General features: G+C 37.2%; 1 protein-coding gene across 4 annotated transcripts in view; it reads left to right on the top strand.

Moving 5' to 3' along the window:
* The first annotated feature begins 7,993 nt into the window (after positions 1 to 7,993).
* Positions 7,994 to 14,582, top strand: part of LOC131032357 (protein FATTY ACID EXPORT 1, chloroplastic) — a 171,920-nt gene continuing 165,331 nt past the window's right edge. For all 4 annotated transcript variants that reach the window (XM_059218066.1, XM_057963306.2, XM_059218065.1 and 1 more), the window contains exon 1: positions 7,994 to 8,637. In XM_059218066.1, coding sequence (XP_059074049.1) covers positions 8,371 to 8,637 — 267 coding nt within the window. In that variant the 5' untranslated portion in view covers positions 7,994 to 8,370. The remainder of the gene's footprint in view (positions 8,638 to 14,582) is intronic.

Genomic DNA, 14,582 nt, shown 5'->3' with positions numbered 1-14,582 from the left:
TTTATTTCTCCAACTTACAAAAAGAAAACCAGTGCAAAAATAAATTTAAAAGCATTAGGAAACCAATATGTACACTTCCCAAAAGGTACAGTACAGACAATGAGTGCTACAGTACGGACTGTTACTCCAAGGAAGGAAAAAATAGTGATAAAAGCCAAAACTTCATGATTTATATTAGGATTCTCTTGTTCATACAATCACCAACCTTCTTCAAGGAAAATTAAGGTATTTTTATAGTCCATAAAATTAGTTATCAATCCCAGTATGGACATGAGGCTTCCACAACTTCATTTTGCAAGAAAAATAAAAAAATGACAATTTTTACAATTTTTACAAGCCCAAATGACAACATTTCTTGCTCCACAAGACATTTTTGACAACCTAACCTCATAAAATCATCTAAACACCTTAGGAATTATTAAAAACACTTATTAAACATGTTTCAATGCTTTGGAAAGCATTTGGAGACCTCTAAGGCAATTTTGCACATTTTTGCCAAAAATTGTCAACTCAAAGCCCAAAAGGCAAAACTTGACCTCTTGAGCCCAAAATGAGATCAAAACCACTAGACAAGACACATAACAACCTAAAACAACATTATAAACCTAACACAAAACATTACAAACATGAAATCATAAAATACTCAAAAAGGAGAATTTTACTCAACTAGGTGCTCCTGCACCATACTCCCCCAAAAACAAAGAAGTCATGTGACTCCTTGAGGAAGCAAAGAAGAAAGGATTCCAAACTTCTGAAAGTTAGTTTTAGGTATCCATGTGGCCTCTGAGATAGGCTTATCCTTCCATTTGATTAGATGCTCCATATAGGTGGGATTCCTTGTCTTCTTGAGAATCCTAGAGTCTAGAACCTGTTCTGCTTGGGGAATAGAAAGAGAAGGGAGAGATAGATCAGAAAGGGATTGTGCAACATATGAAACTCTTTGAATCTCCTTAGGTGACTTCCCTTTGAAAGCAATCAAATCTGCAACATTAAAAATGGGAGACAAAGAAACATCAGTAGGCAAATCAACTTTCTAAGCATTAGACCCATACTTAGCCAAGATTTTGCAAGGGCCTATTCTCCTCATCCGAAGTTTGCTTGGAACTCCCTTTTGTAGCCTTGCCTTGTTCAAATGAACCATCACATAATCTCCTATGGAAAACTGAACATCTTTTTTTGCAGCATCCACTCTTGCCTTGACTTTTTGGGAGGTTTATTGAAGAGCCTTTCTCACTTGCTCATGAACCTCCTTCATGGATTGAGCCATGTCATCTATTGTTCCACTCTTAGGCTGCAAGTTAGTGATATCCCTCAACTCCATTATACGCCTTGGATGCATACCATAAACAACTTCAAAAGGGCTTTTACCTGTAGACCGGTTAACACTATCATTGTAGGCATATTCTGCTTGATGAATGAGCTGATCCCAACTCTGCCCATATTCCTTTGTCAAGCACCTAAGCATGTTTCCAAGAGACCTATTCACAACTTCTATTTGGCCATCAGTTTGTGGATGATAAGCTAAACCAAAAGAGATATTAGTACCCAATTTCTTTCACAATGTTTTCCAGAAATGAAAAAGAAACTTAACATCCCTATTTGAAACAATGCTAGTAGGCAAACCATGTATTCTAACAACTTCTTTGAAAAATAAGTAAGCAATATGACTGGCATCATGTGTTGTCTTACAAGGAATAAAATGAGCCAATTTGTTAAATCTGTCAACTACTGCAAAGATGCTATCAAATCCTGCTTGAGTTCTAGGTAATCCTACCACAAAATCCATACTAATGCAATCCCAAGGCCTATGTGGAATGGGAAGAGGATGATATAAACCAGCATTGGAGGAATTACCTTTTGCTTTTGGACATACCAAACACTTCTCAACATACCTTCAGATGTCTTTCTACATCTTAGGCCAATAATAGAACCTTTGAACCAACTCCAAGGTCTTGTTGAGACCAAAATGTCCACTTAAGCACCCATTGTGCTTCTCCAGAATGAGGTTCTCTCTCATAGAGCCTTTTGGAACACATAACTGTCCACCCCTGGATAACAGACCATCCTACAAAGTGAAATCAGCATATGCACCATGGAAATGATTCTCAAAACTTTGACAAACTTTATAAGCTTCAACAAAATCATCATTAGTAGGATACATATTTTTAAAACTATCAATACCAATGCTCTATACTTGAATCTCATGAACAGTTAACAACCTTCTACTCAAAGCATCTGACACTTTATTCAACTAACCCTTCTTATTCTTAAGAGTAAAAGTGTAAGCTTGCAAGTACTCTACCCATTTAACATGCCTATGATTCAGTTTATCCTGTGAGTTCAAGAAACCTAGTGCCTGATTATCTGTGTATACAACAAACTCTTTAGGAAGAAGATAGTGTCTCCATTTCCTAAGTGCTTGTACTAATGCATAGAGTTCTAAATCATAGGAAGAGTTCTTTTTCTTGGCATCATTCAACTTCTCACTAAAGTATGCAGCTGGTCTATTGTCCTGACTTAAAACAGCTCCTACTGCAATATTACTAGCATCACATTCAATAGTAAAAAGCTTATCAAAACTAGGTAAAATGAGCACTGGTTGAGTAGCTACTTTAGTTTTCAATAATTCAAACCCCTTATTGGCTACATCTGTCCACTGAAATTTTACCTTTACACCCCCTTTGATGGTGTCTAACATTGGAGCACAAATCTCACTGAATCCCCTGATGAATTTTCTGTAAAATTGTGCCAAACCATGGAAACTTCAGACATCACTAGCTGTCTTAGGAGTTGGCCAACTGGTTATTGCTGCAACTTTAGATTGATCCATTTTCAGATTGCCTCCTGATACAACAAAACCAAAATAGACCAATTCTTGCTTCATAAAATCACATTTTTCTAGATTAATGGTTAGTTATTCATCAGATAACTGTCTCAAAACAATAGCTAAATGCTTTAGATGCTCTTCCTTAGTTTTACTGAAAAATAAGAATATCATCTAAATACACAACAACAAACTTGCCAATGAAATCATGTAAAACTTCATTCATGAGTCTCATGAATGTACTGGGAGCATTAGAGAGTCCAAATGGCATGACAAGCCACTCATAGAGACCCTCATTCATTTTGAAAGTTGCCTTCCATTAATCACCCTCTTTGATTCTTATCTGATGGTAACCACTCTTCAAGTCAATCTTACTAAAATACTGTGCACCCCCCAAACAATCCATCAAATCCTCTATCCCGGGTATGGAAAATCTGTATCTGATGATGATCTTGTTTATGGCTCTAGAATTTGTGCAAAGTCTCCATGTTCCACCCTTCTTAGGTGCCAACACTATAGGTACTCCACAAGGACTAATACTTTTCCTAATCAACCCTTGGTCTAAGAGTTCTTGTATTTGTCTTGCTACCTCTTCATTTTGTTTAGGGGTCATCTTATAGGCTGCCTTATTTGGTAAAGAGGCTCCAGGTATTAAATCAATCTGATGGCTAATGGCTCTAGAAGGTGGTAAAGCTGCAGGTGTACCATCGCTGATTATTGCTTTGAAGTTATCAAGGATTTGCTGCACCTCATATGGTATCTCAACTTTCTTTTCTACCTTTTATTCCTTGGGTTTCACTATGAGTGCAAATCCCACTCCTTCACCTTCTTCTATAGTGTTTTTATGGATTCTTTCTCATTCACTAACAAGATGTTAGGCACTTTGTTGTTGCTCTCTCCTTCTTCATTGAGGGATTGAATCTGATAGGTTACTCCATCTTTTTGAAATGAGTAGGAGTTTCTTTCCCCATCATGTTGTGCTTTTTTGTCAAACTGCCATGGTCTACCCAACAGTAGGTGGCAAGCATCCATAGGAAGGATGTCACATAGGATCCTATCTGTATATCCACCCATGTGGAAATCTACCCAGGCTTGCTCATTTACTAACACATGTTGTCCCTTGTTTAACCATGTTACTTTGTATGGTTCCTTGTGTTGTATCCTAGGTAGTTTCAATTTACTTACTGCTTCCTCTGATATGATGTTATCTGTGGATCCTGAATCTATGATCACCTTACACACCTTTCCCATGATTTTACACTTAATCTTGAACAATGCTCTTCTCTGTGAGACCTATGTACTGTGTGGCTTCTTCATTAACACTCTCTTGATCATTAAACTCTCAACATCTTTTAAAGCCAGGTTCAATGTTGAAGTTCTGGTATTAACTCCATCTTCCTGAACATAATTTACCCTCTTCTCACCACCATAGGATGAACTAGGCTTCTCTGGGCATCTATAGGTAGCGTGGCCCAACTTTTGACAATTATAGCACTTCATGGTTGAGAATTAGGACCCTCTCCCTAGTCCATTAGATCTACCCCTACTCGGGTTGCTTGATCCCCTACCCCTATAGTTGGGTTTGCTCTGAGAATCCCCACTTTGCTCTATAAGTTTAGACTCTCCTTGGGATCGTTGATCTATGATCCTTCCCCCAAAACTGCCTCTATGGCCTCTACCATCTCTTCCCCTACCTCTTCCTCTGTTATTTTGTTCTTGCTTTCTCCTACTTTTCTCTTCCACCTTAAGTGCTAGTTGATAACACTTGTGTACTATTTGTGGGCATAACAAGCTCATCTCTTCCTGGATGTTCCATCTTAACCCATTCAAGTACCTTGCCACTTTTATACTCTCATCCTCTACTACTCTGGATCTCATGCATAGTTTTTGAAACTCCTTAGTGTAGCTACTGACATCTAGGTCTTTTTGTCTCAAATTTTGTCTTTTCCTGTGAAGTTGTATTTCATAGTCTTTAGGAAGGTAGGTTTCTTTTATTTTGGCTACCATTGCTTTCCAGGTGGCTATTGGTTGCTTACCTTCTTTCACCCTTTCCTCTTGGATGAACTTCCACCAATTTAAGGATGCCCCTCTCAACCTTGATTTTTCTACCTTAACCTTTTGTGCTTCAGTTACTCCATCACATTCAAAATGGTTTTCTAGACCTTCAATCCACTCTGTAAGAGCATCTGGATCCATCTTTCCATTGAAAAGAGACACTCCCTCTAAGGTTTTACCACTCATAGCTCTCAAAGCTTTCAAGAATAGTTCTTGTTCAATGACAGGGTCAGGCATGGCGACCTCATCCTCTATTGCCATCATTTTACCCTAATCTCCAACCTTATCATGGACTTCTTCAGTTTTGACTTCTACTTCAGCTAGTTTCATTACTAGTTGATCCAATCTTTCTCTGAGTGCCCTATTTTCCTCTTCTTGGTCTTCGACCTTCTTGGCTAACTCAACACTAGTCACCATGTTTTCCTAATGATCCTTTCCTCCTGAATCTTTTGTTGGCTTTGATACCACTATGATAGGGAGATTGCTAGGTAAGTGCTCAATAAGGATGTTTAAGTCTAAAGGTTCAATTTTTTTCCCAAAAACTTATTTGAGGCTGTTGTATATGTTTCCAAAATCAATCTTGTGGTTTCAATGCTAGCATCTCTTACAACACTTCCCAAGCAACCTCCCCTTAACTGGACTCATTCCCCTACTCATCTCCTATTGGTTATGCCAAACCACTCCACTTCTTCCTACACACTCCTCTATCCCTTTTTGGACATGATTCTAACTATTCTCTATTCTCACAAGCACCTCCAACTAGTTTAGAGGAATAGACGAAGGTTTTGTTCAAAAAGCTTGTTTTCATTCTCTTGTTTTGGCTTCTTAGTTTCACTTGCTCAAACCAACTCCTTAGGTGTCACAACCCAAAATGCTTCACAGGGGTGTCGTGGAGGTTTCTCAAAGTTCATTAACTATCTTGGACTGTCATCCAAAGATCTCTCCAAATTGCATGAGTGCAAGGTGATCGGGTTCTTGAAAAGTGTGTGTTATGCAGTCAAAAGGGCTACTAGCCCGTGGAGGCCCAATTGGCCTAGTTTTGCTCACCCTGGAAAACGATGGCCAAATCCTCCCACAAACTTGTCTTGGATGCTAATTTGGAGGTCTAGGCTCAAGGATTTTAATGGTCTTAGGCTCCACTAACCAAGTTTAGTGATTGTCCACAAATTTGGACTTAAAAGTAGGGTTTTGGAGTGTAGCCACTATGTTTTCATCCTTGTTCACCACTACAAGTGCCTAGATCTTCATAAGACCTCTAACATCTCTTCAACATGTGTCCCCTACCTTTGCCATACAAGCATTATGCGAAACACTTGGCAAACATCTGAGAAAAGAGGTGAAATGTCACTGTCACTGTTAAAATGTTGCCCTTTTACCAGTCAGCTGCTGCCACATCTTTGGACCTGCATAGCAAGGAGTTTGAACTGGAAATATACCTCAATGAGGTCTGTAAAACATTGATGAACTTTTCTATTACATAGCCTTCATAGTTACAAGGCTTGGTTAATGCTCTTGAAGCATTCCTTGAGACATTTTGACAATGCAAATCACAAAACAGTGAACTTGCTGCCAGTTACAATAAATGATAAAACTTGCACATTACAAACTTGTCAACTATTGAAGTTGAATCAAAATAACTTGTAACACTTCTTAGACTCCTTGCTTGACATCTTTAACACTCCAATGCATTCGATTACAAGAATTTGAGTTTTCAAGAAGGGTATTAGTCAAGTTCTAAAACTTGTCTAATCTTCACTCAAATTTGTCCTCCACCCATAGCTCTGACTCAAAAAGAAATATATACACAATGTACATACATAAACCAACTTGACCCAATCCATTTTGTGGGATCCCAGACCTGGATTAGTCAAGTGGTAGCATTTTAAAACCTCAAACCCTTGACAGGGCAGTGAGCACACATAATGAAAGATATTTTTATTTCTCCAACTTTCAAAAAGAAAACTAGTGCAAAAATCAATTGAAAAGCATTAGGAAACCAATATGTACACCTCCCAAAAGGTACAATACGGACAATGAGTGCTACAGTACTAACTGTTACTCCAAGGAAGGAAAAAACAGTGATAAAAACCAAAACTTCATGATTTCTATTAGGATTCTCTCATTCATACAATCACCAACCTTCTTCAAGGAAAATGGAGGTCTTTTTATAGTCCATCAAATTAGTTATCAAGCCCAGTACAGACATGAGGCTTCCACAACTTCATTTTGCAAGAAAAATAAAAAAAATGACAATTTTGACAAGCCCAAATGACAACATTTCTTGCTCCACAAGACATTTTTGACAACCTAACCTCATCAACTCATCTAAACACCTTAGACATGCTTAAAACCACTTAGTAAACATGTTTCAATGCTTTGGAAAACATTTGGAGACCTCTAAGGCAATTTTGCACATTTTTGCCAAAAATTGTCAACTCAAAGCCTGAAAGGCAAAACTTGACCTCTTGAGCCCAAAATGAGATCAAAACCACTAGACAAGACACATAACAACCTAAAACAACATTATAAACCTAACACAAGACATTACAAACATGAAATCATAAAATACTCAAAAAGGAGAATTTTACTCAACTAGGTGCTCCTGCACCAGCAGCTAAGCGGGTGGGGTTTTTTAAATGGGATACATTTAAGCTTGAAAGGGACACAGTTATCAACATTTAAATTTTGAGATAAATAAATATTGCACATGATATGATAATGATCTGAAAGTGTAGACGATAGATCCACTTAAACATACATTCCCAAATGGTTATGAACCAAATAAAAGTTGCGGGAAACATAATATCTATCCAATCTGCTTAACTTTCTATATCCTCCCATTTTATGATTAAACATAGTATTCTGTGTGACACTTCTTTTCATTGACTATAAACATCCTCTAAAATTAATGAATTTTTCTTTAATCTTTTGTCAACCATTTAAAACTATTTTTCACCATTTTTTGATGAAATTTTTTAAGCCATTTTATCTTTACCATAAAATATAAACCTCCTATTTTCTTACATTAATTTTTTTTTTTACACTCTAAAGTAAATTTTGAATGGGATCACTTTTATCTTTTAAAATAGAGAGAGAAACCCACGACCTTATAATTCTTCTTTCTACTAAGTTGGGTGGAATCGGGTTAGTTTTTGGCACGAGCTTATTTGTTACAGGGTATATACAAATTCAACATTTTCTATATGATTTTTGACTTGCGCAGAAAACGTTGTGATGTTTTGACAGATCCAAGCAGACGCACTCCATTGCTGACCAAAAAAAGCCCTTCATTTATTTTGTCGGTAACCTTATGGTTGCCTATTTCTTTGTAAATTTATTGCCTTTGATTCCATTAATAAACCCCTATTTGATTTGCTGTATCGCATGTACAAATACTGTCGCAAAACTTAGACGTTTCCACTCCTCAATATCCTATAACACTTGAGCCATTTTTCTTGGAGAAAAGTCCGTCAAAGATTTTATTGCCTGTCATGGAAAAACTGATGTTATCGCCTTCTTCGTGTCTGGGCAGTATTAGAGTAAAGAAATGTGCAGTAACAGTGGCTGGGAATTTGCCTTTAAGAAATTCTTCAAACATCAACCGTTTTAACTCACAGATAGCTTTGGGGTTTAAGGGAGGTAGGGTTCCATCGCAATTAGGCTTTGTTGGAGAAAGAGTCAATTTACGAGCTGGTGGGTGGCGTAATGATGCTCTCTCTAGGAAGTTTTTTGCTCCTGCTGCTTCTCGCGAAGAATCGGTAAAAATACGGTGAACCAACAATATATATTTTGCCATCTGCTTTGGTAGTTGTATTCCTTTAAAATATGACAAAATTACTTTGATTCTTAATAATTTTGATTTTTCGGTGGCATAATATATATTTTCCTTGTATATTTTGTTTGATCCTGAAAAAAATGTAGCACAATTTTTTATTTATTTTTCTGTGATTTGGTAGACCTGCATTGATCCTCATCGATCTCGTTTTACCATTGGCACGATATATATGAAATGTATATATTGATTTAGTTTTGCATCGGCGTAGTATTTTTATAATTTGGTAAAATCGTTTTTAAAAATTATTGGGGTTATTTTAATTACTACAATGAAGCAGTATATCTTTGATCAATATTACCCGTGATCTATATCCGGCCTGGTTTGGTTGGATCTGCCCCACCTTGCAGGTTTGGTGCTATTTTTAACACGAGTTTGAACATTTTATTCTGTCTGCCGTGCTTTGAACCTGGTATCTGTTATAGAAGCCCCTGACACTCTTGCCACTTGAACGCATCCTTTTTGATGAAATGATTAACTACAAGGTGTTGGGTAAATTAATTGCTAATAAAAACGATCAATTACTTACACATTAATTGTCAATCCAGGGTACGTCTGTTTATTTCAAGGTTATCGTACAAGGCATATGCAGGCTACAGTTTCCCTACCTAGCATTTGTTATGCTATATGTCGATGTAATCTATGACATGGAATTGAAAGAGCATGACAGTAAATTAAACACTTTTGCAGGAAATGAAACACACTTGTAGGAATCAAATCACGCGATTGAAAGGAAACACACTTGCTGAAAGGAAATTATACTTGCAGGAACTAAATCATACTTACTGGAAATAAACACACTACTGAATTGAATTAAACTTGCAACCTGTTCAAAAAAGTGGGCTCTTCCTCCCTTGAGACAGGGTGCCTGGAGAACTTAATTGAAACTCACACTATGCTTTAAGGAAATGATGAAATTGAAAATACAGTAACTAAACACACTAGGGAAATCTTTAACACAAAATCTCAAAGAAATATGATTTATTCCATCATAAATTGGACTGTTGCTCTAAGAGTCCTCCCTTTGGAATGGGGAAGGCACTCTTATTTATAAATGAACTTGGCTGAAACTAAGATAACCAATAATAAATGCAGATCCAAAAGTTTCTCAGCAGTTACAACAATTTGCTAATAACTAGCAAATAGACATCAACTAATAATTAGTCACAAGATCTTTGCTAATTATTCAAAACTAATCAAGTTAATCTCATCTATGGTTCCAAGGTTCGCTCCTCATCCAAGATCCAAATCCAAGATGAATTTTTAGTAGTTGAGAAATGAATTTTTCTTAGATTTGTAAAGTTGTTCACAGAGTAACAGCAAATAGTAAAATATCAATTTCTCAAAAAGTATGATATGGGGTTTTGAGATATTTTAAAGATACCGTTGATGTGTTTTTTATGACACCAAAAACACAGAATAAAATGTTAATTATTCGATCTTCTCTTGAACAAGGAAATCTGATATGCTAAACAATCTGATCAAGGCAGGCTACCCCAAGGTTTCTTTAGTCAGGTTTTGATGATGCAATTGGATAGACTCAGTTGAAATGGTGTTATATGCTGGTATCACAAAGGAACTTATGCTTCTGCAAAGCAGCTGGAACTTTGAAACTAACTTAACTCAAACAAAGAAAGATTAAAAGGGATAAAGAGATAGGAAATCTAATCTAAGACCTAACAATACAAGAAATGATTGTTGAATTAGTGAAACCAAACCAAGCTTTGCTTCGTGTTGATGTATGTTTTATGTACATAACATTTTAGAATAAAATACCAAGGTAATTTACCCTCTCTTGAACAAAATCACCTCAGATGCTAAGGGTAAGATCAACTAAAATGATTCCAAGGTTTTTACATGTCAGGTCTTGATGAGTGGGTAACTCAATGGTCGATGTGAATTGTTGTGTTCACTCGGGGACTTACACAAATGTTCGAATTATCTTCTTTGATCATGAAATAGCGGAATAGGTGTGCTAACAACTTAGGATTTAACAATGTAGCTCTGGACTTAACTCTTTCTTGACTTATTAAAAAAAGGCAAAAGGAATAAGGTTAAGGAAATCTATTCTAAGCCTAGGAATGTAGGAAATGATGAACATATTTAGTGGAATCGAACTAGGCAAGGTCTCACAAACAGGTTTTGACACAAGCTTAGTGCAATCATCTAGGGTATACTTATTGATTTTCAAACTATTACCATCACACATTGACACCATCCAAGTTGATGCATATCTAGGGATGCATAATAATTGAAGTTAAGCTTACTCAAATTTTCAGTTGACCACACAATGCGCACTTACCAATGGCAAGAGGCTAGTGGTATGGATTAAGGATTCCACACAAATATATTCAACAAATCTTTCATTCAATCTAACAAACATGAAAACAAATTCTAATCTAACTTGGAGGAATTGAGAACCATGAATGTAAAACAACATTTGAAAGACAAAATCACCATCAAGTCGAACAATGATTTATATTCAAATAGCTGCAACATATACCAACAATTCTACAAAAACTCTCCCTTACAAATGAGAGACAATGAGGTATATATAGAGTCTCATACAAAATGTATGGTCAAGATTAAAACTAAATCAAGGGCCAAGATCATGCCAACAAAACCCTAGAATTGCCCTAATTAGGGTTTATATAAAAAATGGTGCCACCAACATATGGCCCAATAGAAAGATACCTAGTCATCAAATAGCGAATCTTCTAGAAGATTCCTCCCTGGATCTCTCTTTCTCCTAGCATACTCCAAGAATCTAGTCAATACAAAATCTAACTCCTCCATGGAAATGCTAGGTAAGGTATCCTGCTGTAAATCAATCATGTCCAATGCATCTGAGCAAGCATCCAAAGTGTTCTCCCAATATGGCATGAGCTTCTGCGAACTATGAACATGAATCAACAAAGAGACCAAATCATCAATCTGACTCTTCTTCAAAGAGTCCAATTGACAAAAATACATAAGTTTCATCTTGTCTCTTAATTCGGCTAAGTGTAAACCACTAGCATCACTGACATCAACACCCAATAATTCCTCAATTGAGGCAAGAATCTTCAATTGGATATCATGAACTAATCCTTCCATCTCTGTACAACTCAACTGGGCGCTCTCATAAGTTGATTTCTTCATGGCTAATGAACAATACCATCCATGGAAATCATATCTGTCTCCACTGTGCACAATATTCTTTTTGATCAACGTGGATTGGGGAATTCTCTTCAAAGATCTGAGGCGTGGAATAGTCTTTTCCTGGATAGGTCTAAATTCTTCCCAAACTCCCCCCAACTACTGAATTCTAAACATGAGCCCTGTTGTCCTATCATATGCTTGGACAAACTGAGTAAGGAAATCATCCGTCTATTTTCTTGCACTTTCAATCCATTTCTCCATCCGAGAGTGTATCTCTTGTTGCCTCATAGTGTGAATGTAGTCCACGATCAACTTCAATAGGGGAAATAAGGGTGGGATTCTCATGCCTTATCCCTGCAATGTACTCTCTAAGTCTGATATTCTCTTCTCTGTAATTCTCTTTCTCTTCAATCTCTCTATCCAATCTTGCACTAATCACCCTAAGGTTATCACCAACCTCCTAGAATTCCTGCTCTCTTGTAGTACGACCAAGGGCAACTGAAGAAATCTTGAAATTCATGGGAGTAGCAATGTTTGCCATCACACCCCCAATAGGAACAACCACTTGTGCAATCCGCATTCCTATCTCATCTCTAGCTATGTGTGACAAAATTTCAGCTTTCTTAGGCTCTTTCTCCTTATTGCTCCTAGCTAAGTATTCATCAATATCATCTGTAAGGGTGACCATTAATATTGATTATACATATATAAGCATGTATGTATGTATGTCAGTCCACTATGTGGACTGACAGACATACACACATACTCCTTCCTTGTGTTTATAAGAATAATCACTTCAAATACTTTGCAAGCCGTCATCCTTATGTCTGATTGAAACTCTACATTAATCTGTGTGTGATCAGATTCTATTCTTCTCTTGCCTTGTGTCGTGTAATGATCATTAAGGCACCATTGCATATAACAAGATCAAAGTTTACATAATCGTATTCATTAGATCGAACTTATATGTTCGTACTTGATAAATCAAACTTGATAATGTGTTTTGCACAGATCGACGACTTTAATTGGTTAAGAGTTAAGTTAACCAACATAAATAAAGTTCGCATCCCTTGGTATGTAAGGGACACGTTATGAGTGGACATGCCTCCACATTGTGGAGACATGTCCCCTCATAACATGTCCCACTAAACACACACACACACACACACACATATATATGGACACGTTATGAGTGGACATGCCTCCACATTGCGGAGACATGTCCCCTCATAACATGTCCCACTAAACACACACACACATATATATATATATTCGCTGATTTCAAGAGACAAGGATATAGAAATCAATAAATGCTCTCTCTCCCTTGATTGACGAATTTCAGACTTGAAGAAAAACCCCTGCACTGCCCTTGATACATTATCATTGTTGACATTCATATTTTGGAAGGATTAAATTCTGAATACTCTGAATTGAAAGGGAAATCTGCACATTGAACGAATTGCATCAGTCTGATATAAATTTAATTTCTTAACAAATAGGCTGTACCTCTATCATTTTCTTACTTTTCTCCATACTCTTCATTAGCCAATCAGGAATAGCGGCCATCTCCATACCATCATTGAGACACATCTCTTGATCAAGTCCTCTCAATGCCGAGATAACATCATCATCATCATCATCATCAGGATTGTTCCTGGTCAAATCATATACATCCTTTCCCAAACTAAACTCCAAAAGGACAGTAGGGGATCTTGGCTGATCATCATCCTCATTTGGTGGAGCAGATGTCGCTGTGGCATGTAAATCTTGAATATTCTCTGGTTGTATCACTGTGTAGGAGCATTGCTGGGTCTCCTTGTTTTGTTCTATCATTTCAACTTCTTTGATTGATGACACATTGAGAGGTGGTGAAGGAATGATAGGCGAAGGAATGGTAGTCTTTTGTTTCTTCTTCTTGACCTCCTCAATCTTCTTCCCTCTAGCCTTGACTTCTCCTGGTGTGTTCTTCCTTCTCTTGGGAGCTTGACTCTCCTCATCCGTGTGAATTCTGACATCACTGGTAGTTCTCTGATCATCCTCAGAAGTGGATTCTTCCGGTTTCATCTTTACATAAGTCAAGGAAACACCCGTATCAACTAACTTATTCATCTGAATATCCACCAATGCTCGGGAGAAACTCAAGACCTCTCTCATCAATGCATTCAAATCTATCTCTTCTGACTTTGACCAATTAGGCAATAAGATCGCCTTCTTGATTTCATTTTCATATTGTGGATGCGTATGATCCCTGTCATCTAACACCTGATCATGAACGAGCAAAAGTCCACACTTCCTCATGAAATCCACGGACATTCTGGATCACATTCGTCTCTTTATTGCTTGCTCGTCCATCAGGTTGGCCCAATAATCTTCTATGTCTATCTTGTGGATGAACTTCTCTCCCCTGATCCTTTCAACTTTCTTATTTGGATCTAACCTTTCTCGTTTCTTATATACTACAAATCGATAGAATGCAAGCTCCTCACTCGTAGTGCTGGCGACTAAGGCAGACTGACAAACCTCCAATGTTTTCTCAACTGAAATAGGGAATGTCATGCCTGTCTTGTTCTTCTCTATCTGAATAGAATCAAACTCCAGAAGCTGCCTCACCACTTCCAACAAGATCATTTTGTCAGAAGGATACCTAGGAAGCCTGTAGGGTTTGGATTGAAACCTATGAATCCTAAGGTATGTGAAAGTGGGAAACTGAATATACGATCCATATTTTTC

The sequence above is a fragment of the Cryptomeria japonica genome, chromosome 3 (assembly GCF_030272615.1).
Source record: "Cryptomeria japonica chromosome 3, Sugi_1.0, whole genome shotgun sequence".
NCBI classification, from domain to species: domain Eukaryota; kingdom Viridiplantae; phylum Streptophyta; class Pinopsida; order Cupressales; family Cupressaceae; genus Cryptomeria; species Cryptomeria japonica.
This window is presented reverse-complemented; position numbering and strand designations above follow the sequence as displayed.